Raw genomic sequence first — 26251 nt, 5'->3', positions numbered from 1 at the left:
GGTCAATTGCGAACATCTATGCAGTGCATCTTTATTTCAAAGGATGACACAAACATATGGATAAACATGTTTGATATATCAGTTGCTATTGATATAACTTACTGCATTGGGCATCGAAACTCTACTGGGGAAATTCCTCATCTCTTAGACTTTGTGAGTCATTGAAGATCTGACTGAATCCCTATCACTGATCTATCTCCTCTGACATGTTTTCCGAAGACATCACTGCAGAAATCCCCCATCTGTGCTTGTGGCATTCTAGGTTTCTTACCAACCTCTGCCTCTGTCTTGGTGGAAGCCCAGGCTACCTCAGAACTGGCTTGAGAGAATTGCCAAGTATGCAGAAACTGCTAGACATTGCCAAAACCATGTAAGGGAAAAGAGACACTGTCAGATAGCTGCCAGTATAGAGAATTATATTTTACTTGGAGGTGCCTTCAGGAAATGATACTCTCTGAAAAGTTTCATGGCTACTAGAATGACAGGCTCTTTAATAATCCCTGAAATCTTTATATGCCTTGATCGCTGACAGCCTCTGACTTGACTTTTTGTGTAGTGTGCTGAAGATGAGGAAACCCGTGACCTTGTTAGACTGCATGGAGGACTTAAACCCCTGGCCAGTCTGCTCAATAAGACTGACAATAAAGAACGTTTGGCCGCTGTCACGGGAGCAATATGGAAATGTTCCGTCAGCAAAGAGAATGTGACCAAGTAAGAGAAGGCATTCTATATTTTGTAATAAAAACATGGCCACTGAGCCACGTTCTTGTAATGTAATACTATTTTAGCCTATGGTAAATAGTTTTCCTAGATGTGCATTTTGGACTAAGTTGTCAGAATTAAGAAATTCTTAGAAATGAAAGATCCTTGCTTCCCTTCCCACCACCTTCCAATGGTTTTTTGTGCCTCAGTAGGGCTGAGAGGCTTGCTGACCTAATCTTTCTGTGGAAATGGGCTGTTTTGCATATGAGCAGCCATTTAAATGAGAAGTATCTCTGATATTTCCTGTAGAGACTTATCAAGATGAGGGGATGAATTTCCCTCTGACACTGTAGAGATGTAAGTGGTTCCACTCTTCTCCCTTTTCTAGAAATAAACAAGATAAGTGAGCTAAATGCCAACTAACTAGTTAATCTTTAAAGGTAGTCATTTTCAAATGTGATTTCATTGAATTTCAAAGTATTTGTAAACTACATGACCATTTGATTTAATTTAATGTTCAAATTTATCTCTTCATTTATTTCTACATTTGTCACACTCTGTGATGGGTGTTCTGAGGCAACTCTTCCTTGTGTCAGTGTGATGATTTTCTTTAACGAGAGATTCACATGTCCAATTTAACACAAAATAGGTTTATTTTACTTTGTTTGTGTAAAATGGTCTCTGTAACATGGGGAAACAGCCCTTAGCATAGTGGACTCATCGCTGGTCAGATGTGGAAGAAGTTGTAGTTGTCTTAGAAGTTGTACTGCATCTGGTTAAGGGCACAGACAGCTAGGCGTGAATGCCAGCTTCAAAATTAACCAAGCTTCAGATTAGCCTTTTGAGAATGGGGATTATAATACACTCTGCATCATAAGGTTGTTGTAAGGAGGAAATGAGCATATAATGGGCACTTAGTAATTTTTAGCTATTACCATTGTTACTATCAATATTATCATCAGCTAACTTTATACCAAAAATAAAACTGTTCTCCTGTTTCCTTTCCTCCCACCTCTTTTTCTCGCCCTAAACAGGTTTCGGGAATACAGAGCCATTGAAACTTTGGTGGGACTTTTAACTGACCAGCCTGAGGAGGTCCTTGTGAATGTGGTTGGTGCACTGGGAGAATGTTGTCAAGAATATGAAAACCGAGTCCTTGTCCGGAAATGTGGTGGCATTCAACCACTTGTGAACCTCCTCGTTGGAACAAACCAAGCTCTTCTTGTCAATGTCACGAAAGCAGTTGGTGCTTGTGCAGTAGAACCTGAAAGTATGATGTAAGTGGCCCGACATCCTGAAAAATTTTGAGAGCGTTAAGGGAAACACTTGGGTAATCACAGAATAATGTCATCACTTATCATTGGTGTGCATGAATGATGAGAAAGCAAAATGTGTTTACATATAAATAACCACAAGGTTACCCAATCATGACTTACACAACCAAATTATTCCTTTGGATGAGCTGGAGAACTGAAGCTAGGCATATTGGCAGGACTTCAAATACCCAGTAATCAATTTACCATGTAGAATCTTTAATACAATCAAAAATTTTTTCTCTGTATCCCAGGGAAGAATTATCTATCTCTATCTAATTGAGATCCTAGATAGTTCTAGGTAGCATTCCCACTGTATCCTTCTTGTTTCTTAATTTAATTCAGCAAACATATTTTGAGTACCTAACAAGAGCTGTAAACTGATGAGGGGAGAAAACAAAGGATATTAAGCTATGATCTTGGTCCTTAAGCAAATTATTATCTAATCAGGAAGTAAAGACTTAAATGTGGTATAATTTAAGAGCAGTAACAAGACTACACACACACACACACACACACACACACACACACACACACACACATATCCAGCAAGGGAGGAACCAACAGGGGTCAAAGTTGTTGTATTAGCATTCTACAGAGAATCAGAACCAACAGGAAAGAGAGAGGGTGAGGGGGAAGGGAAAAGATGGGAGGTGGGAGGGAGGGAGGGAGGAAGGGAGGGAGGGAAGGAGGGAGGGAGGGAAGGAGGGGGAAAAGAGAGAGAGAGAGAGAGAGAGAGAGAGAGAGAGAGAGAGAGAGAGAGAGAGAATTTTATTTTAAGGAGTGGGCTCATGCAATTGTGGGGGCTTGGCAAGTCCAAATTCTGATGGAGAAGGCTAACAAGCTGGAGACTTAGGACAGAGTAGCAGTTTGAGTTCCAAGGCAGTCTGCTGGCAGAACTCCTTTTTGTTCAGGGAGGTCACTTTGTTCTATTAAGACCTTCAACTGATTAGATGAGGCCCACTAACATTGTGGAGGATAATTTGCTTTACTCAAAGTCCACCAATTTAAATGTTAATCTCACCCAACAAGCACCTTCATAGAAATATGCAGAATAATATTTGGCCAAGTATCTCGGCATCCCTTAACCCAATCAAGTTGACAGATAAAATAAGCCATCACAAATCCACGCCCTGTCAACTTGGTTCCTTTTTGCTTCGTAATTCTGTCTCTTGCATTTTACGATAATTAGTAAGGAGAAACCGGGCTGCCCGTTCAACACTTTGAGGAAGATGGAAGTAGGAAGTAGACTCAACAAATAAGATGAAGCCAGACAAAGAGAGACCTAGATGGCTAATTTTATCTTAGACACATGCCTCTCAAACCATACTTAATCTCTATATGAAGACAATAATAAGGTCACACTTCTGCCTAATACTATACAACTATGTTGTGTACAACTGAAACACACTAATAATTTCCCCAGAGGAGGACACAAAGTCCTTGGGTGATGTTTGCTTTTACTGATATCCTGTATAAGTTAAATACTATGATGTGAAGTTAACAATACTTAAAAATTATGATATAAAGTCAATGCATCTCATGTTACATGATAAGAGGGTAAGAGAGGGAAGAAAATAAAGATATATATATATATATATATATATATATATATATATATATATATATATAATATAACATATATATTATAATATATTTTATATATAAATACATATACATATATATAAATACACACACATTAATAATAAAACAGGAAGGAATACTCTAACATTACAGTCTTCATTTCTGTAACTGGTCGCATGTCTGTAGCTGGTATTTGTAACTACCTTCTTTCACTAACCATTCTGTATCCCCTTTGGCCTCAGCCAGCACTTCAGTTGGTTGTGGTTCTTTACCTGGTGGGGTGACTTCATTCCTGAAGGGTCTGGGCCATTTGTAGTCCTGCTTGGATTGGGTTTGTTGTAGTTTTCTATTAACTATAATCACAGGGCATAGTCATACTAAGAGACACTTTAGGGGACCTCCTGTATTCCAGATATACTCCTCTTTACCTCTGTTGTGGAATAGCAGTCCAATTTCCTGTTGGTAATCGGGATCAGGCACCCCAGCCAGCACAGTAACTCCCTTTTTTGCCTTTGATTTAGAGGCATGGGGAGGCCAAAGTGGCCAGGTTATCTTAACTTACAGTTCAGTGGCATCATTGTTGTGTCTCCTGGTGGAAACATTCATCCCTTTGAAACTAGACTTCAGATTTTTGGGATGGATGACCAGGAGAGGGATTACTGGGTCATATGGTAATTTTATTCTTAATTTTTTGAGGAATCTCCACACTGCCTTCCATAGCGGCTGCACCAATCTGCATCCCACCAACCGTGTATGAGGGTTCCTTTTTCTCCACAGCCTCTGTTACTGTTTGTCTTGTTGATAATAGCCATTCTAACTGGGGTGAGGTGATGTCTCATTGTGGTTTTTATTTGCATTTCTCTTGAGATTATTATGCTAAGCGAAATAAGTCAGACAGAAAAAGCAGAGAACCATATGACTTCACTGATATGTGGTATGTAAAACTGAAAACAACAAAGGAACAAGACAAACAAATGAAGAAACAAAAACTCATAGACACAGATAATAGTTTAGTGGTTACCAGAGGGTAAGGGGGGAGAGGGGTGGTAGATGTGGGTAACAGGGATCAAATATATGGTGATGGAAGGAGAACTGATTCGGGGTGGTAAACAGAATGTGAGATACAGATGATGTATTACAGAATTGTACTCCTGAAACCTATGTAACATTACTAACCATTGTCACCCCAATACACTTTAATTAAAAAAAAAGAAAAGAAAAAAAGAAAGTAGACCTGTAGGCCAGCAGAGCATAAGGTCATGGGGACAAGAGTAAAAATTTTGCTAGTAGATCACTAGGGATAATAGAGAGTACCCTCCCATTTCCACACCTTGATTTCTGGACCCATGAACCCTGACTAGGGGAGAAATAACACCATATTGTTTACAGCTAGGTAACTCTACTGACCTGACTGTAGAATCCCAGAAGTCCGTCAGCCTTCCTTTATTTTATCCCATCTCTGTCCCCTTCAGTCTAAGATAGCAGAGTTTCTGCTGAGATGGTTGATTGGATCCATGAGTCCTACCTTTAATCTTTGTCCTATGATTGTCTAGCCACACCCTTTCTGTTCTCTCCGGAACATACTTTCTCATTTTTTGCAGTACAAATAAGCGGAACATTTTCTAAGTTTTCAAGTTTGGTTCCTTTTTGCTTCGTAATTCTGTCTCTTGCATTTTAGTATAATTAGTAAGGAGAAACCGGGCTGCCCAGTCAACACTTTGAGAAAGATGGAAGTAGGAAGTAGACTCAACAAATAAGATGAAGCCAGACAAGGAGAGACCTAGATGGCTAATTTTATCTTCCTGAAATCTCACTGTCACCCCTTCCTGAGGCCGTGTGGGCATTGAGCCAATCAGGCATTATGGAGCAAGAGTTCAGCCCCCATACCTACCTTACTAATACTGGATAAAGACAAAGCATGGTAGGGAAGTTTCCATTCAGTCTCAATTCTCTGGCCTTGCTCCATCTTGAGTCTTATGACTCCTCTCGTTCCATTAAGAAATGAGATAAAGGGTGAGTGATTCAGACGATGCTGATGCGTAGAACTTTTCAGACTATTAAGGTAATAATTTAATTAAGGAAATAATTTAAACAATTTAGATTTAATATGTAGTGGAGTATAGGACAGGGTAATATTTTTATTATATTTTACAGCTTACATGTTTTAATAGGTTATATATTTTAATTTTGAATTATTGTTATATATGTATATATCTCTCCTATGTCACTTCATTCTGATTCACTCATTCAACTCATTTAGGGGATACTGTGTACAGATATACCCCACACAGCCCTAGGGCGTGCCATTCACATAGACGCCTATGTACAGAGCACCATACATCATGTGGCCACACACAGAACCCTGTTGAGGTACAGTTTGCTGTCTGTTTCATCCTTTGATCACCACACAAGTACTCTTTGGTAGTACCTTCTTTCTTCAGCCCACCTTCCTGGCATCTGCAAACAAGAATCATTTATGTTCAATTGTTTAGGCCCTCTTCCTTCATAGGAGACCCCAAACTGTAAGACAGTCATAGAACTTTTTAATGTGATGCTCATTGGGGTTCTCACAGCTTCGTCTAACCACATGGCTGGTACACAAGTACTAAGGTCTCCATAACTCCTTTGGAATTTGGTTATTAGAGTCTTGGTCTCATGTGTTTCAGACACTAAGGAACACTACTTACGCACATGCTAATTCTAAGGAAAGAATATTGGCTGGCATTATGAAACAGTTTTTAATGTATTTATCTTTTTGAAAAATACATGATATTTGTTAGAACCTGATAAACACTTGTCATAAATAACTTTCTATATTTCTTTGGATATTTGGCTCCTCTTTGATTTTTGTCTGCTTAAATCTACCAACTACCACCAACTACCTCTGAACTTTTTTTTTAAGGTATATCCTCCTCTCTGCTCTCAGTGGAGGTCCTGTCATCTTTTACCTAGACTATGGAAGTAGATCCTATTTGGTCTTGCCTCAGATCTCTCACTTCCCTTTCCATACCTTCCTGCACAGCATTGAAATTTATTTTTCTAAACTGTAGATCTGGTAACATTATTTCCTTGGCCCAAAGAACCTTCAGTAACTTCTCCATGTTTTAAAAACCAAACCTAAGTTCCTTAGCTTGGTATTCAAAGCATTTGCTTTCTGACGCTATTTTACCTCTCAAGCTTCATCTTTTTCCTACAAGTATTAATTACCATGTTTCCCGGAGTATAAGACCAGGTCTTATATTAATTTTTGCTCCAAAAAACGCATTAGGGCTTCTGTTCAGGGGATGTCATCCTGAAAAAGGGCTTATTGTCCAGTTAGGTCTTATTTCGGGGAAACACGGTATCTAGACTTTTTTATTGAGCAAATATCATCAAACATGTTGTGTTCTAGCCACTGGAGATAGTATAGTATAACCAAAGAAAGTTCCTGCTCTCTTGGAACTTACATTCTATTGTGTGGCAGACTATAAACTCTTGAACATCTAACATGATCTCAGAGTGTTAAATGCTCTGAGGAAAAGAAAACAGGGTGATTGAAAGAAAAACTAGGTGGGAGATGGTTACTTTAGCTGGAGTCGAATGAGGAAGGAGAAAGTGGAAGAGAGGAAAGCGGTCTCTGGGAGGATAATATTGAACCAAGGCCTGAAAGATGAGAAAGCACCTGAGAGAAGAATATATCAGACAAAGAGTAGCAAACACAAAGTCCTTGAGATGGGGGGCCGGCCCGGTGGTTCAGGCGGTTGGAGGTCCATGCTCCTAACTACGAAGGCTGCTGGTTCGATTCCCACATGGGCCAGTGGGCTCTCAACCACAAGGTTGCCGGTTCAACTCCTCGAGTCCCGCAAGGGATGGTGGGCTCTGCCCCCTGCAACTAAGATTGAATATGGCACCTTGAGCTGAGCTGTCGCTGAGCTCCCGGATGGCTCAGTTGGTTGGAGCAGGTCCTTTCAACCACAAGTGTGCCTGTTTGACTCCCGCAAGGGATGGTGGGCTGCACCCCCTGCAACTAGCAATGGCAACTGGACTTGGAGCTGAGCTGCGCCCTCCACAACTAAGATTGAAAGGACAACTTGACTTGGAAAAAAGTTCTGGAAGTACACACTGTTCCCCAATACAGTCCTGTTCCCCCTCCACAATAAAATCTAAAAAAAAAAAAAAATTCCTTGAGATGGGACTGAGCTTTGCCCGAGAAGCTACTTGGAGATTTTTTTATAGCTTTCATATAGATTTTATCATTGTCTGCCTTGTTAGTAGTATATGTTTCTTTATATCACTGTGCAACTGTGTCACAAGTCATCTTTTTTGTCTTTTGATGACTACTAATTTCTTAATAAATATCATAAATTTTATTTATATAGATTACAGCTTATTCTTGAAAAGCCCTTCTCTTCTATATCTAAAAGTTAATGATTTCCACAAAAGTCATTAGCATGTTATCTAGTTGATGCTTAAAAATCCGTTTTAACTATCATCATTATATTATTATTTTGCACAATGGGCATTCAAACTCTTTTTAATATAAAAATATTGAGTAATTTGTTATATTTATTGATTTTTCAGTTGAACCGATTCAAGGAAAGGCCAAGAAACACAGCTACACAGTTTTTGTTTTATTTTGAATCTTAAAGAACCTAGATACAGAAGCAACAAAATGTATTGAAAGAGAAAGAATGAATCAATGATAAACAGACCTCAAGGACCTTTTAACTGAGTTGGGGAGACAGACAAGTAATTTCAATCTAGTAGAGTAAATAATGAGATGGCAGTAAATAAACATTTATTAGTAAATACAGATAATTATTTTGTGAAATTTTATGACAGGCTTGATTTCTGGGTAATATGGAAACTACCATAAAGAGCAAAAATAGAAGAAAATCATATTCTCCCAAACAAGGAAATGGCCACAACTCCAAAGCTTAAATGTAAAATACACCTGTAAAATGCTATGAATTATTGGCCTACATGTAATATGCTGACAGCTAACACATGCCTCTTCAAATAGCAACATTTCCCCCAAATAAGTGTCATGGTCATGAGATGCACAGCCAGCATGTGTTTCATAGAGAGCAGAAACTAAAGGAGAGTGATTGGGACTTGGACGAATTGAGGAATTTTCCACCAGAGACCTTGTTTTGCATTAGAAAACATCAGGAGAAGTGGAGTCTAAGGAAAAGTCATATGGACATGTCATTTTATATTGTCTACAATAGTCTTCTAGCCCAAGGAGACTGCAGGAGACAGGAGAGAAAATGATACTAGAGACCATGATTGCTGGGTCGTAACACAGTGAAACAATAAATTTTTAGAGATTTGGAGTGAGCCAGATTGATTGTTTGAATGTTCAAACTGAATGAAGAAGTGTTTCTAGGGCAAAGAGAATGGCAGATTTTGGTGGGAATGTGTTTGAGGTAATTTCACCAAAGGAAACAGGTAAATGTAGACAAATAATTTCCTCACAATTGCAAGGCCATTAAGGCAATATACTCCCTCTTAATAAGACAGCCAAAGAAGTTACACAAAGTTTTACAAAAATATTTTCTAAGACAATCTAAATAGTTGTAAATAGCAAGTTGTCAGACCTCAGAAGAAAAATAAAAAATTATTGAACTAAAAACCTGGATAGAAGCAAAAGAAATAGTATAAACACAACTGAAAACTCAGCCAGGAATGTAGTATATAGGAAATACAAAATGAAATTAAAAAGAAAAATATATTAAAATTACATAGAGGAATGGATAAATGTGGAATCCAAGACATCCAGCATAAACATCATAGGTGTTTCTTAAGAGGTTGGAACTAATGGAATATGATCTTAATTAAAGATATAACAGAAGAAAACTTTTTTGTGAATCTATGTCAAAAAAACTCCAAAAGACTCTAGTAATGTTGATACAGAACGGCCAGTAGTAGCACATCCGGATAAAGTTACTTGCATTTCAAAAACAGAGGAAAAAATAAGTATATGGAGGCAAAAGAAGCAAACCACGAGGATAGGTTGTCTTCAAACTTCTCCACAGTTTCTTTTAATGTCAAAAGACATTGATTAAGCAATTAAATCCCTCAGATTAACACTCTGAGGGAGAGACAGTATTGCCCAAGAATTCCATATCTGGCCAAGTTGTTCTTTAGGTATGTAGGCAACAGCATATTCTCAATTATAAAATAAATTAGTGAATATAGTACTCAGCACTTGAAAAAATTGATGACAAAAATCTAGTCAATCAAGAAATTACTCAAAGTATTTCAAAATAGCAAACTATGGCTGAAAGGTACTAGTAGAAACCAGTGAGTTCATTTCAATATTAAACTAAAACATAACAATAGAGGAATTAGCATTAGGGGAATCACCTGCATTTTATAGATGTTGCTAATAATGTAATAATAAAACTGACAGAAGTGAAAAACAAAGTCAGTGCAGGGTGGATAAGTGTGCAAATGATATTATCTTCCACATAAATCAATAGATACTGTACACAATGTTATTTTTATTATCTATCCATCCATTTATCTATGTTATCTATCAATCTATCCTCTTTTTTTAGCTATAGGCATAAAGAACTATCAAGAATAATTTACCTGAGCTGTTAATGATTGTTATTTCTGGATAACAGGATTTAGGATCATTTTTATTTTCTTCTTTGTATTTTTCTATACAGTCTGTATGATGAACATGTATCATCTTTACAAAATCAAAGTCCTTCTTCAATACCTTGCACAATCTCATTTTATTTTATATAGTGTATGATGGTTAAGAGTATGATGCTGGAACTGTAATCTGGAATGCCAGTCTCACCACTTACCAACTGTGTGTTTCCATTGGCAAATTATTAAACTACTTTGTTCCTTGGTTACCACATATATAAAATGAGGATAGTAGTGGTACCTATCTCAGTGGGTTATTGTAATGATTAAGTGAATTAATATATTTAAAGTGCTTGATATATGATAAGTGCTAGGTAAATGTTGGCTAGTATTGTTCATGTAGCAGTAGCTTCAATTAATAGCAATTTATAATGATAATACATAAATAGAAAATTAAAATCTGACTAAATACTATTTGTATTCACCTACAGATGAGTCCCTTTATTTTGTTTATCTTATACTAAGTTAATCATGATATTTAATTTGCTATATATTGAGAGCAAGGGGGCCCTAAATGGCGAATAACTCTCACCTTCAATCAAGGATCTTCAAGGGTATTGTATAGACATGGGAATAGGCAATTTTAGTTCAGACCTTTGTGCATTATGCTAATACATTTGGCTTTTGTTTTAAAGTTGGTTGAAGATTATTGAGGGGTTTTAAGCATTACTTGAAACAAACTTGTTAGGGGATTATTGTAGGCCAGATATGAAGGTGGCTTAAACTAAGCCAGTGGAATATAATGTAATAAATAATAAAGAAATTGACTTATTAAGAGATATAAAGGGAGAGAACGAACCAGACTAGGTGAGTGATTGAACATGAGTTATAAAGAAGAAGGGGGAGCCAGGAATGCTATTTAGTTTTGCAACTTAGGTAACTAGATAGATGGTGGTATCTTACTGATACAGGGAATATAGGTGGAGGACTGGTGAAGGAAAATGAACTTCAAGAGAGGGGGAACAAAGTCAATTTGTTCATCATTGTATGTTCAATGCCTAATCCACTCCCTGGCTCAGGGTACGCACCCAACACACATTTATTGTGCAATGAATGAATGATGAATTTATTTACGGTTAGGTAGACATTACAATTCCTATGGGAAATCCAAGTGATGATGTCAACTGGTCAATTAGATATTTATGTCTAAAACTTATGATAGACATGGGTTGGTTATAGAGTATTATTGAATATTTGGTAACCAAAGTCATGAATATATGTGAAAGATTGTGAGGGAGAGAAAGCAAAGTGAAAAGAGAAGGACAAAAATAGTACCCTATTGAACCCAATCTTTTAAGGAGAATAAAAGGACAAAAGAAGAAGTACCTATAAAGAAACTGAGAAGGATGAGCCAGAAAATTGTGAGGGGAAACTTCTAGAAGAAATATTTGAAAAATGTTGGGGGAGAGACTGTTTAAAGGAGAGAAAGTACTCAATAATTTCAAATTCTATGACAAGGCCTCATTAAGATGAAGGCTAAACTGGTCTTTCTTGTGCAACAAGGAGGTTGATGAATCCTTTTGTACTTGTAAATATGGTTTTCCCACAAATGCTTTTTTATGAATGCACTAGGCAGTTTCAGAAAACAGTATTTTAAGTTTGGTAAGAATCCAAACAGCATTACTCTTGGCATCATATTTCAGACGTGGCTATTATTGCTGGATTTGTAGGATTTATTGCATCTTTGAGCTTTAAGTTAAATGGTAAGGAAACGACAAACAAATAACTCCCCCTTGTGTAAATCTTATGTAATTCATAGGTTAAGAACTTGTTTTAATGACTAGAAGTTTTATGTTTTAATGATTTGTCTGTGGCTGTAGCTAAAACTTAGATCACGTATCAGGTTAAACATATACTCATAGCACATTTTTACTAACTTTGTGCAATGGAATGCATAAGCAATACTCTTCCCTTGTAGATTTTTCTGTAAGAATAAGAAAAATCTTAATAGTAACAGTTTGACTACTGAATCAAAAGTGATTTTTAAGAAACTAATGATTTCGTAAAACTCTATTGACCTTTTTAGTATTTCTGACTACTGCTTTTAAAAACTCGGTATGTTATTTCATATGAATTTTGCCCTTACCTGGGATCTAAAATGGAACAGATATCCTGACATAGTTTATGAAAACTTAGATTTAATTATGCTGAATTTTCCTTGGTGACTTTTAATGTCTCTTTGATATGATACAGAATTAATATGGAGATAATTTGGCCTTCCAGTATGTTAAATCGTACCTATATTACAAAAAAACTATTACTATTTGTATTTTGGGTAATGTAATTTTCTAATACAATACTATAAAATTTCAAACAACTATAAACTATTGAAGCTGAAATTTTAAGAAATGTCTATGATTTATTTTCCACACCTCGTGATATTTACTTCCATTTTTAAAAATCTTTTCAACTTCCATTTTGAAATAGCATTAGATTTACAGAAAAGTTGCAAAAACAGAGAGTGCAGAGTACACAGAGTTCCCCTATACCCTCACCCAGCTTCCCTTAATGTCCTGCCTACATAACCAGAGTGAGATTACAGAAACTTTTCGTTTGTTCAAGTCCATTTTTTTTGCTTTGAAGAGTGTTTTGAAGTTTTCTTCATGTGGATTTTGTACATTTTTGTTCAGTTCATACCTAAGTATTTAATCTTTCTTGTTGGTAGTGTTAATTTTTTTTTCTGCCTTTATGTCCTTCAACTGATTATCTTTATGAACATTGAATATTGTATGTTGATTCTATATGCTACTGCCTTATAGAATTCTCTTACTATTCGAGTTCACTTTGTTGTTAATTCTCTAGCACAGTGGTTGACAAACTATAGCCCATGGGCCAAATCCTGTTTTTGTAAATGAAGTTTTATTGGAACATAGTCACACATTCATTTATATGTTGTCTTTGGCTGCTGTAATGTTACAGTGACAGAGCCGAGTAGTTACGACAGAAACTGAATGACCCACAAACACTAAAATACTACCTATTCCTTTACAGAAACATTTGCTGACTCTGTTCTAAGATATTCCAGAGAAAGTTTTACTTCTTTACAAATTCTTATATTTTAAATTGATTTCTCTTGTCTAATTTTATTAGCTAATTCCCTAGTACGATGTTGAATAGTAATGGAGAGATAGTGAGCTTCTTTGCCTTGTTCCTGATTTTAGTAGAAATGCTCCTAGTATTTCTCTGTTAAGTAAAATAATGTCTTGAGGACTAAAGTATATATTAAAAAACTCATTAAAAAATTCAGTTCCTATTTTTAAAGTGTATTTTTCTTTTAGAGACACTATTTTTAAAGTGTTTTTTCAGAAATTGGTATTGAATTTTGTCAAAGGCTTTTTAAGCATTTATGGAGATTACACTCCATTATGATTTTTCCCTTACTATCATTTTGCCTTAATATCATTAATATGGTAAATAATATTAATGGGTTTCCAAACATTGAACCAATCTTTCATTCTGGGAATGTTTCCCTTGGTCAAGATGTATTACTTTCTTAATGTGGTGTAGGATTCCATTTGCTAATATTTTATTTAGTATTTTTTGATGATATCCATGAGAGTGATATTTGTCTATAGTTTTTTTTTTTGTTTGTTTTTCGTATCTTTATCAAATCTAGGTATTTATGTTATACCTGCTTCACTAAAGGAATTAGGAAATACTCTTTCATTTCAGTACTCTGCAGTAATTTATTGAGCAATGGGACCACCTAGGCTTTAAAGGTTGGGTAGAAGTCTACTATGCAATCAGATGGGTCTAGTATATATGTGTGTGTTTATTAGTTCTTTATTAGCTTTCTCTTGTTCCTCTATGGAAACTGGTCTATTTATGCTTTCTACTATAATGGGGTCAGTTTTGACAATCTGCATTTCCTTATAACATGATCAATTTCACTTAGTTTACCAAATTTATTTGAATAGTGGTCTACAAAGTAATGGCTTACGATTTTTAAATTGCCTTTTTCCAATGGTTATTTCCCATAGTCATTTTTTATTTTTGTGTATGTGAGCTTTCTTTTGATTTCTTTCTTGATCAAGTTATCTAGTATAGTAGTTTCTCTATTTGGTTTTCTGAAAAACAAAGAGCATTTTTTATTAATTTGGTGTACTGTTCTATTCTCTACCTCATAAATTTATATTATCTTCATTAATTACTTGTTGCTTTCTTTTGGTTTATTTTACAACTATTTTTTGTATTATTTGTATTATTTGTATTTGTATTATTTTAAAAAATAATAATAAAAGTAGTTTGTGCTATGAGTTTTACTTTGACAATGCTTTAAATATCCCCTGTAGATTCTGATAAATAGTACTTTCTTTATCATTATTTTTAAAGAAATTCTTTTCAATTTGTATTTCCCCTTTAGCCCAGGACTTGTTTAGTAGATTTTCTTTTAAATTCCACACAAAAATATCCATTTTTATTGTTGTTAGGTATTTCTCACTGTACCATAGTTTTGTCAGAGTGTATTGATTGTATTTTTTTCCTACTTTTTATGGAACTTGTTGATATTTTCTTTATGATCTAATATAAGATGAAGTTTTGTAAAGCAGATATAGATGCTTCGATGAAGATGTAGTCCCTGTCAACACTGTAAAGTTTGATGTGTATTCTTAAAATCTACTTTATTATGTTACTTATCTCACTCTGTTTTTCTACACTTGCTCTTCTACTGAAAATGGTTTATTAAAATCTCATTAGTGTGCTTCTATCTGTCTTTTTACATCTCAATTAGTTTTTGCTTCTTAAAGTTTGATGCTTTGTTCTTTGGTACATAAGTATTTCTAATCATTGTAAATTGTAGCTTTTAATATTCCAAGTGCTATTTTTTTTTCACTTTTAATGAGTTTTGGCTTGATTTCTACTTTGTCTAACATCAGGATCTTTACCCCTGCTTTCTTATTTTTTCCATTTTTCTGGAATATCTTGGTCTACTCTTTATTTTTACTCTTTTGAATCATTTTGTTTTAGATGTGCCCTTTTATACGGTGTATAGATGGGTCTTACTTTGTAAGTCAAATTAAAAATACTTTTAATAGGTGAGTTAAGCCGTTCACATTTATTGATATGACTGGTATGTTTAGTCTCAAAAATGTCATATTTTATAAATATTTATATTTTGTTATATTTGCTGTTTCTTTATAAGATTTATAGTTTTTGCTCTTTTATTTTTTGTTATTTAGAAAGGTTTGCATTTTTGTTCTAGTTGTTATCTTTGTAGCTATTAATTTTTCTAATACCTTTATTCTCCTTTTTCTTATTTAATCATTTGCTATTTAGTTTCTCAGTTTTTACTTGCATTTTTAAAAAATTTATTGGGGTGACAATTGTTAGTAAAATTATATAGATTTCAGGTGTACAATTCTGTATTACATCATCTATAAATCCCATTGTGTGTTCACCACCCAGAATTAGTTCTCCTTCCATCACCATATATTTGATCCCCCTTACCCTCATCTCCCACTTCCCACCCCCCTTACCCTCTGGTAATCACTAAACTATTGTCTGTGTCTACGAGTTTTTGTTTCTCATTTGTTTGTCTTGTTATTTTTTTGTTGTTTTTGGTTTATATACCACATATCAGTGAGATCATATGGTTCTCTGCTTTTTCTGTCTGACTTATTTCGCTTAGCATTATACTCTCAAGATCCATCCATGTTGTCACAAATGTTCCTATATCATCTTTTCTTACTGCCGAATAGTATTCCATTGTGTATATATACCACAACTTCTTTATCCATTCCTCTATCGAGGGACATTTTGGTTGCATTTTTACACTCCCACCTGTCATCTATACAGTAACTATACAGTAAGCAGTGGGCTTATTCTGTTTTTCTCTTTCCCTCTTTCTTTTCCTCCCATTTTTAAGTGCATTATTTCTACTTTGTCATAACATATAACATTTGAACATTTTTATTCTACCCTCCACCCTGCCCTGTTTTAACCTTAGACCAGCCATTATGCATGTACATGCATGTTAAAATGCTCATCATCAGTTTTGTGCCAACGTTTTACAGTCATATTTCAATTTGGAGCTTTTATTTTGGAGCCTATCCTGTAAAAGAATCATCAAGAAGGGCTCATGGGTGCAGAATTCCCTAAGTTCTTATATGTTGAAAGCATTTTTCTTTTTTTCCAGCTTTATAGAGGCACGATTAACAAACAATAATGTATATTTAAGATGTACAATGTGATGTTTTGATATAGATATACCTTACATAATGATTATCACAGTCAAGCTATTTAACAAATCCATCACCTCACATAGTTACTATTTTTTTGTGTATATGTTGTGAAAACACTTATTATCTACTCTTGGCAAATTTCAAGTATACAGTACATTATTATTAATATAGTTTCCATGCAGAACAGTAGGTCTCTAGAGCTTATTCATCTTGAGACTGAAAGTTTGTACCCTTTAACCAGTATCTCCTGAGTTCCTCCACCTTTCATCCCCTGGCAACCACCATTCTGCTCTGTTTCTCGAAGTTCAACATGTTAGATTTCACATGTAACTGATACCATGCAATATCTTTCTGTTTTATTTCACTTAGCGTAATGTTCCAAGTTGATACACATTGTCACAAATGGCAGGATTTCTTTGTTTTAAAATTGAATAATATTCCATTGTATATATGAACCATAACTTCTTTATCCATTCGTCTGTTAATGGGTACTTAGATTGTTTCCATATCTTGGCTATTATGAATAACACTACAGTAAACATGGAATGAAGATATCTCTTTGAGAGACTAATTTCATTTCCTTTGGATAGATACCCATAAGTAGGGTTGCTGGTTCATAAGGTAGTTCTATTTTTAATTTTTGAGGAACCTCCATACTATTTTCCATAATAAATACCAGTTTACATTATGTAACAGAATGCAAGGGTTCCTTTTTCTCCAAATCCTCGCCAACATTGATCTTTTTCTTGTCTTTTTGATAATAGCCATTCTAATAAGGAATGAGGTGACACCTTGTTGTGGATTTGATTTGCATTTCCCTGATGATTAGTATTGTTGAACACTTTTTTATATACCTGTTGACTATTTGTATATCTTCTTTGGAAAAATGTCTTTTCAGTTCCTTCCCATTTTTTAATTTAGTGTTTTTTTTGTGTTGTTGTTTTTTTGGCGGGGAGATGGAGTTGTATGAATTCCTTATATATTTTAAATATTAGCTAGCTCCTTGTCAGAAATATGGTTTGCAAATATTTTCTCCCATTCCGTAGATTGCCTCTTCATTTTGTTGATGGTTTTCTTTGCTATGCAGAAGCACATACGGCTATCCAGTGAAGCTATTTTTCTACAAATAGTCAGAGGAGAGCCTTGTTAGACATAAAATCCTCGGTTCCCACTTTCTTCCATTGAATTAAAAAAAAAGGCTGCTTCACTGTTGCCTTGTTTCATACCTTTTTTTTTTAAGTGTGATGCTAGTCCAATTCTTTTGTCTTTGTATGTTATTTGATCTTTTTGTCCAGAGGCCTTGAGGATTTGTTCTTTATTTCTATATCCTAATACTTTTCCTAGGTTTGTCTCAGAGTTGATTGCTAATTATTTGTTTAACCTGAATTATAGTTCATACAGGAAAGACAAGACAAATGCTTTTGTTTTCCTTTTGAAAAAATTCCATTTTCAAATATATGAATTGTCAGGAACCCTAGCAACTTCAATAGTGATAATAAGGACTGTTTTCTGGATTTGCTATGAACTCGTGAATCTTCATGATTTACTTTAGTCTCTATTTTCCTTTTATACAAAATACCTGGCATACATGATTCAAAACATGCTAACATCCTAATGTCTTAAATTTTTCATTATTTTAAAATAACCTTAAGATCAGTTTTGAAATGTAAGTGCCTGACTATAAAAGAGTAAATTTCATGTTCATTAGAAGACAATCGAGAAAAAAGTGTTTCTTGATAGTCTGTAAATACCTAGGATTCTAAGAAATTTTACATAAGAGTTTACCTAAATAATATACTAATTACCTACAATGTATCCTATAAAATATTTTCCTTCCACACATTGTAAACTAAACATTGGCTGAACTGATTGTTACATGGTCTACTGTTATGTGAGCATGTAATGAAAGACTCTTTTATAAAACATATACACAGGGATAGAATTAAAACTTACCATGGAATCTGTAACTCTGAATTTCCTGTCTTCTGTGGTTTAAACATAATTATGTTGCATTTACATAGTGTTTTTTTTTTAAAATTTTTACATTGGGTTTATTTGTTCTTTTTAAAAAGGGGGAAAAAGGAAAACTATGCTTTTTTGTATACAGAAGAGATTTAATCTCTTTGTGGCTGCCCAGATAGTTCCTTTACCACAGAACCACCAGTCTTTGTGAACTTATGGGGTTTATACAACACATAAAATAAAATATATACTTTACATGTTTGTATCAGTCAGAACATTTTTCCTTCCTTTCACATTTTCTTTCTTGTTATTTGTTTTTCATCTCCATACTTTTTAAAGCATATGGATTTAACTGAGATACCAAAATGCCAAATGAAAAGTAATTATGTGAATCATTTAATCTTCTGAATCCTAGTTTTCTCATTTTAAAACAAGCTCTAGGCTCTAGGGACTTTTAATTTGAGGATTATGTGGGTTTTATTTCTCCACATTATATATCTCATCTAGCCAGTTGTGATGTGGGTTTAGTTCAATAGCTGAATAATTGGGCTGTTCAGTACTATTTGCTGTGAGAGACTCTATGTGTGTGTTCACAATGAAATTTAAAAACATTTTCAAAACTTTCAATTAGTGAAATACAACATGCATGAAGTGCAAATTAATAAATTATTAGAAAGGGAAGACTCACGTAACTGCCACCCAAGCCAAGAAGGAGAATATTGTTATCACCCAAAAAACTCCCTGTCAGCCCCTCCTTATCAGCCCACCTAATGCCACCTCTCTTCACTCTGAAGAGTATCTTGCTTTATTTTTATGATTTTATACCTGACAATGCATCTATATATATATATAGATGCATATATATATATATATATATAGTTTAGTTTGTTTCTATTTGTAAACAAATGGAAGCAGATAGTATGTGTTGAATTTTGTCCGCCTTTTTTTGTTCAAAATTCTAGGTCACTTGTTCAGTCTGATACATTTTAACAATTGTATGCATTCATATAACCACCAATCAAAAGAAGATATAAAACATTTCCTTCCTTCAAGAAAGATTATCATGTTATTATTGAATCAATCCCCACTCCCACCCTAAGCGACCACCGCCTGATTTCCATCACTGTAGATTAGTTTTGCCTATTTTGGGAGTGGAATTCTGAGTCGTAAGGTGGAAGTTTAACTTTATATTAGGAAATTTCCAAATAGTATGGGGTCTGACAATTAAGTTCACAAACTCATCCTAGAAAAAGCTACATTCCTTATTGCTGAATATCACTATGGTCACCTTCGAAGTACTCCCCTTGGGAAGCTATGCATCTGACGCCAGCACCTAGTCCACCCTTCAAAGCAATTTTGGAACTCTTTCTGGAGTGGCCATGAGATCTGTCATCATATTACACTTGATGTCCTGAATATCATCAAAATGTCTTCCTTTCAATATTTCCTTTATCTTCGGGTAAAGAAAGAAGTTATTGGGGGCCAGATCAGGTGAGTAAGGAGGGCGTTAGAATACAGTTATTTGTTTACTGGCTAAAAACTCCCTCACAGACAGTGCCGTGTGAGCTGGTGCATTGTTGTGATGCAAGAGCCATGAATCATTGGTGAAAAGTTCAGGTTGTCTAACTTTTTCATGCAGCCTTTTCAGCACTTCCAGATAGTAAACTTAGTTAACTGTTTGTCTCGTTGGTACAACTTCAAATTGAATAATCCCTCTGGTATCAAAAAAACGTTAGCAGCATTGGTGCAAACCAAAATCAACTAGATTGTCTTTTCTATCTGTGCTGGTACTACGATGCCCATACACACTCAAGTGAGGCTGTATGCCTGGATAAAAATCAGAATTTTTTGGTTCAATAATTTATAGTATATTTCTGGTATATATTTGTAAGTTTATAGTATTCTCTACATAAATTTTGACTTAGTCTAATTACTGGATATAGATAGAATCATAGATTAATCTAAGGTTATTTGCACGTTTATCAACCTCTGGAACGAAACTACTATTAATTGAGTATCTCCTTGTTATTATATATCTCACTAGATGATAGTTATTAATATCCTGATTTTAATAGATGAAGAAACTCGAGCTTCAGGAAATTACGTATTAGCCCAATATCATGGTATTAAATAGTAGCCCTGGGATTTGAATACATGGATATTGAATTGTCTAGTCTGTGCTCTTTCAATAATACCAAGTTACACACTTAGGCAGGTGCTGACTACTCTTAGATTGATTCCTATGTCTGTTTTGTTATTTTGAAGAGTACTCAATCACAGTCAGAAAACCCCAAAATCCAGGTAAAAATGTAAATTTATCCAATAATAATTTTAAATGTCTAATTATTTAGGGAGTTTATTTTACTACTACAAATATTTAAAGATGTTTATTGTTGCATCAGACCATTTTTACAAAATTATTCTTCTACATCCAGAAGGGATAGGTGTCCTATTGTGGTGACCATAAACATTAACATTTCTGTTGGTGCAGTTTGCTTCTATTTTATTTATTTATTTGTTTGTTTGTTTATTTATTTTTATTAGTTTCAGACGTACAAAACAATGTAATAGCTGGACATTTGTCATTTATATCCCTCACAAAATGGTAACCCCCCCACCCCAATCTACCTCTGACATTGCATACAGCCATTACATATCCAGTCTCTATTCCTTCCTAATGCTGTACTCCCCTTTTTGTGACTACATATATATACATATATACATATACATATACATATACATATACATATACATATACATATACATATACATATACATATATATATATATATATATATATATATATATATATAATTATATCTGATATTCATTATTCTTCAGCTTCAGCTTCAGGTGTACAGTGCAGTGATCAGGCATCTACATCATCCCTGAGGTGGTCTCCCTAATAAGACAAGTGTCCATTGGATACCCTATAACATCTTTACAACATTATTGATTATATTCCCCAAATTGGCTTTTGTATCCCCTTGGCAATCTTGTGGTTACCGATTGTGCTTTCTAATCCCCTCACCTTCTCCCTCATCCCCAACCCCCCTGTTGCCTCTATTTTAGATGAACTTTCCCTCACATGCCTTCAATGCGCTCATCAAAATCATGTGCATTTTTTCCATAGAAGAGAGGATAAGTTATGTTTTGTTTATACAACCAACACTTTATACAGAGTTGGTTAGGCCACTCTGCCTGTTTTCTCGTTGTATAAAAAAAGTGTTGGAGTAGATAGCTGTAGGCTCCAACACTAATATTTGATGAATGTAAGGATGACTGACTAACTTTCATTTAATGTGTATTGATAATGACTAGTTCTTCTGCCAGGGACAGCACACCCCTTCCCCGTAGCCCCATGGCTGGCTTTCTGTTTCATTGACACCATCTCCTTGCACCCTCCACCTCAATCCTACCACTCTCTATTCCCCTACTCTGTTTCATTTTTCTCCAGTCCGTTTTCAACATTATAGATAATAAGATTCCTTTTCAACATTTTATATATAGCCTTCTCTTTTATTTTATGTCTTTTCCCAAAAGAATATTAGCTACATGAGAGCAGGGATTTCTGTTTGCTTTCATGATGGAAAAAAATCCCCAGTGCCTCAAAAATCACCTGGCACTTCATAGGCACTTTCTTCATATTTACTGTAAGAATGAATAGTTTTCTGAGAAAAAGCTTCCAGAGCTGTTCTTATCATATTGCTCACCCAATTATAAGATCATCATCCTACTTAACCAAGGCCAAGGAATTCTGGAACCTACCTTTCCAGAGGCTGTCACATTCATATATGTTTTCTGAAGTTGGTCTCCCACAGCTTCTTTAAAATAATATGTAGAGATATAAAAAGCTTGAGAATTTTTATAAAAAAATCTTGTTTAATCATAGCTTTTTACAGGGATGATCATTGAATTCTGACACCCATTTATGTTTCCATTTTTACTGAATTGCCTACTTGGTTTCAAAACCTATAGATTTCAGTTGCATCCTTTAATGTGGTTTAAGAACATTATATTCTTTTGGCTAACCACATTTAGTTGGAGCCGTTGTTGGACAACAGCATTTATTAGGGCAATTTTCGGCAAACATTATGAAATTCTTAGAAATCATGCAAAATTATGGTTTCAAAGTAGATGTATTGGCATTGCCAGAAAGAAATGCTACAGCCTCAGCCACGCCCACTGTGTGGCACCAACGCTTCACATTTGTTCACGTATGTGGCCTCTATGGGCAGACAGGCCAGCCAGATGTCTTAACAATCCTGGCAAATGTTAATAAAAGAAACAGGGAAACATAGGCACTGCATCTTTTATTGTTTTTTTTAATAGAATATATGTATTCATCTTTCTAGAATGGTTATTCTGCCAGCCACACAGTTTGATTTCTATGATAAAGTTGAAGATTTTGAAAACAATTTAGATTTGTTTTTATAATGTCAAAAAATTACTGTTAAATTCAGTCAATAATAAAAAGGGGAAGAGCTAACAAAGTGCGGGAAATGAATTCAGAACAAGATGCAATTCAAAATAAAAAACAATGCAAAAGGAGATAGACCCATTGGGAATAGACCATGGTATAAATTAATACCACATATTAGCCCATCATTGTATATGCAAAAAACAATAAAGTTATACAGATTCTGTAAAAATGCACTTTCAACTTAGAGATGACTTCAAATGAGAACGTACTCTACTGGTTGTATTTAGAACTTGAATATGTATTTTGTAAGTATGATGTTTAAAATTAATGTATTTGTGTTCGGAGAGAATTTTGATTGATTGGGAAAGGAGACTATCTTGTTTGGGGCCCATCTAACCAATATTCACTGGCGGCAGTCGCATGCTGTAAGCATAATGGGCAATATGTGGTTCCTGCTCTTAAGGAGATTACACAGTAATTGGGGACATAAAACATATATCCGTATACACATGACCACAACAAGGCAAAGCAGTGTGTTACGAATGCCAGGAAAGGGGACAGCAAAACTCAAAAGAAGCTCAAAGGAGGATTTGTGAGAGAGGCTTTGTTTTTAAAACAGTGACCTTAAAAGATGGATTATCATAGCAAAAGATGGAGATGGCATGGGCAATGGCTTATAGTTGGGAGAGTTTCTGTGGCTTGTGAGTAAAGCATTGTCTCCCCTTTGTGTTCACAGGGAACCCCATGCACACATCTATTGTGGCATTTATTATAAGAGATTATAACAGTCTCTTTATCTCCCTCACTAGTCTGTAGTTTCCTGAAAGACCATTAAAATCCCTATTAGTTGCAATTCTGTATTTGTGAATTTGCATCCCTGCTCAAATTTATTTGTAACTTCAAAATCAATACTTACAGCACTTTTGTGGTCATTGCAGATATGTGCAAAGCAGCGAAAAATTTGAGTCCCCTGATGCACGTTCCCAGCTGAGGTCAAACAAGGCCACTCTCTGCCTTCTTTTTTCAGCTCATACTGTAAACAAGTGTCCTTTTCACAGACTATTCAGTGCCATGTTTTTCGCATTTTTCTGCTTTCAGCTGGTGATTTTACTGTTTAAAATAGCTCCTACGCAGAGTGCTGCAGTGTTTTCTAGTTTATTGTTCTAAGCACAGGAAGACAGTGATGCACCTGACAAGAGAAACGAGGTGTTTGATAAGCTTCATACTGCTGTTGGCCAGGGGTTCAATATTAATGAATCAACCATATACATTAAATCAGTTTCCTTTAGACAGAAACACACATAAAACAAGGTTATACTCATATATTGATCAGTTGATGAAAATGTTCTGACAAGAGGCTCTCAGGAACAAAATTTTGTATTTCCCCTAGGAGCAGTGGTTCAATATTTACTAATTCACTGTTTGCAGTAACTCTATAGAACATAGCTATGCCGAGTAATGAAAATTGACTGTATCTGTTATTTCTGTATGCTTAGCACTTAGTGGTTAGTAGACAGCCAAAGAGTTTTATGAGCAAATACCTTCATATAGAGAATTGGGCGGAATAAACCAGCTCATTAGAAATGTTCAATACTGAGTTCAGGAATTGGAGTTTTCATGCAATGCAGACAATGGGAACCTGTTGGAGGCTTTCTCCTGGGGGGGAACTTTCTGTGTGATTGAATGTGCTAGGTGATGTGATGAACAGAATGAATGAATAACCCTGGGTTCCTGCTCTCAAGGAGTTACCGGATAAGCTCCAAATGTCCTTTAGGAAGATGAATTCCACAGGGGTTTATAGGATGGATTGGGACTGAAAGAAACTGAACACACAAAACTAAGATTTGTAGCTACTGCAGCAATCCTGATATAAGGTGGTAAAGACCAGGGTTAGGGTGCTGCAGGGGGAACAGAGGAGTAGGGAGCAAACCCTCCAGTTATTGTGAAATAAACATCAGCAGACAATGACTTGACACATAGGATGAGGGAGATGGAAGTAAAGGGACAACATTCAAATCCGAAGTTTCCTACCACTGACTTTGTTAGCTCCTATATTTGTAAATGTTTTCCGAAAGTATTTGCTTCCTGTAAGGTTATTACTCTGTAATGTGCTGTGTTATTTTACAACACCAGTAATGGAATCAAAATCCTCATCCTTCGTAACTAAGCAGCTGATGAATTGCCTCAGGTTTGGGGTGAGGGTTGAGGACAATAGATCTAGTTTTACAATTAATAGTGAATTTTCATAGTTAATTATGAAATTTTGCGTGGGGGGGGTGGCGTCTAGAATTGTAATACATTTTGTTTTAAACTGAAAATATGTGCCATCTGAGTGGCTTCCACTCTAATGGGAAGTTATGTCCAGCATTGTACAAATATTACTAATGCAAATTTTGCTGCTACATTGCAAGTGGGTAAGACAAACCTATCCTTCATTGAGAAATTATGTGTGAAGAAATACAGAGACCCAGGCAGCAGCATCAGTTCCGTTTTCAGTGGCATGTGGAAAGCAGTAAGATTTGTAAAGTAAATTCTTCATTGTGAAGTGTTCAGTATCTTTCTTTACCGTTTCCATAAATTGATAAATAAAACTTTGTTTTCTCTTAGCATGATATTGACAGAAAACTTTAGGTTTGGAAAGCTATTTAGTTAACTTTGGATTAAAATGCTTTCTCAATATACTTTTTTCTTATTAAAAGTCATTTTTAAAAGAAACAGTTTATATCTTACTATATGCTATTTACATTATCAATTGTTTCATACGGTTATGTGAAAACGACATCCTACTTGGAACCTTTGGAATAGTACTTTTTTCCCCTGGCAAATTCATTTCAGATAATCAAGAAATGTAGATGTTTTTATGTTGATTTTCAAAAAAGAATTTGAATGGCATTTTAAACTAGCAGTATTTATTCTGTCTGTGGCTAAATACTGCATGTGTTTAATGCAATTTGAGATTAAAAATCAAAGGAATTTTCATGTTCTTTATCTTTTTTCATCTGCTTTGAATTTAACATATCTTTCTGAACAAAGCCATGTTTGTAAATGATATTAAGTTTTGTTTGGCCTTCTTCTCAACTGCAAGTACTCAGTGGACCTTAATTCGAGGTTCTGCTGCCTGGACTGATTGATATATAAACAAAAGACAGATGGTGTAGAGATGTCTCTGATGATAATTCATTTTTCAGCTAGTCATGAAGATATTTTGATTACACAGTGTTTAAATAATTATAAAATAGTCTGCAATGTTAGTCTCGTTGTGAAGGGAGCACATGGAAAACAAGTTATGTGTTATTCGTGCCCAACAAAGGATGCTCTGTGGTGTAATGATTTTAATTCCTAATGCTAGATTAGGACTGGAGGAGTTTAAAATATGTCATACAGTAAGGTAAGTCAATTAAACACAAACCAAATAAAAAAGGTAACTGCACAGTTTTGAGGCA

The 26251-nt window shown here is 35.0% G+C and overlaps 1 protein-coding gene across 4 annotated transcripts in view; it reads left to right on the top strand.

Moving 5' to 3' along the window:
* ODAD2 (outer dynein arm docking complex subunit 2) overlaps window positions 1-26251 on the top strand; it is a 164581-nt gene that overhangs the window by 64375 nt on the left and 73955 nt on the right. For all 4 annotated transcript variants that reach the window (XM_074324752.2, XM_019731479.3, XM_019731480.3 and 1 more), the window contains 2 exons: window positions 557-711; window positions 1737-1979. In XM_074324752.2, the coding sequence (XP_074180853.2) occupies window positions 557-711; window positions 1737-1979 (398 nt within the window). The remainder of the gene's footprint in view (window positions 1-556; window positions 712-1736; window positions 1980-26251) is intronic.

The sequence above is a fragment of the Rhinolophus sinicus genome, chromosome 1 (genome assembly GCF_057876585.1).
Source record: "Rhinolophus sinicus isolate RSI-liver-muscle chromosome 1, RSI-T2T, whole genome shotgun sequence".
In the NCBI taxonomy this organism is placed as follows: Eukaryota; Metazoa; Chordata; class Mammalia; order Chiroptera; family Rhinolophidae; genus Rhinolophus; species Rhinolophus sinicus.
This window is presented reverse-complemented; position numbering and strand designations above follow the sequence as displayed.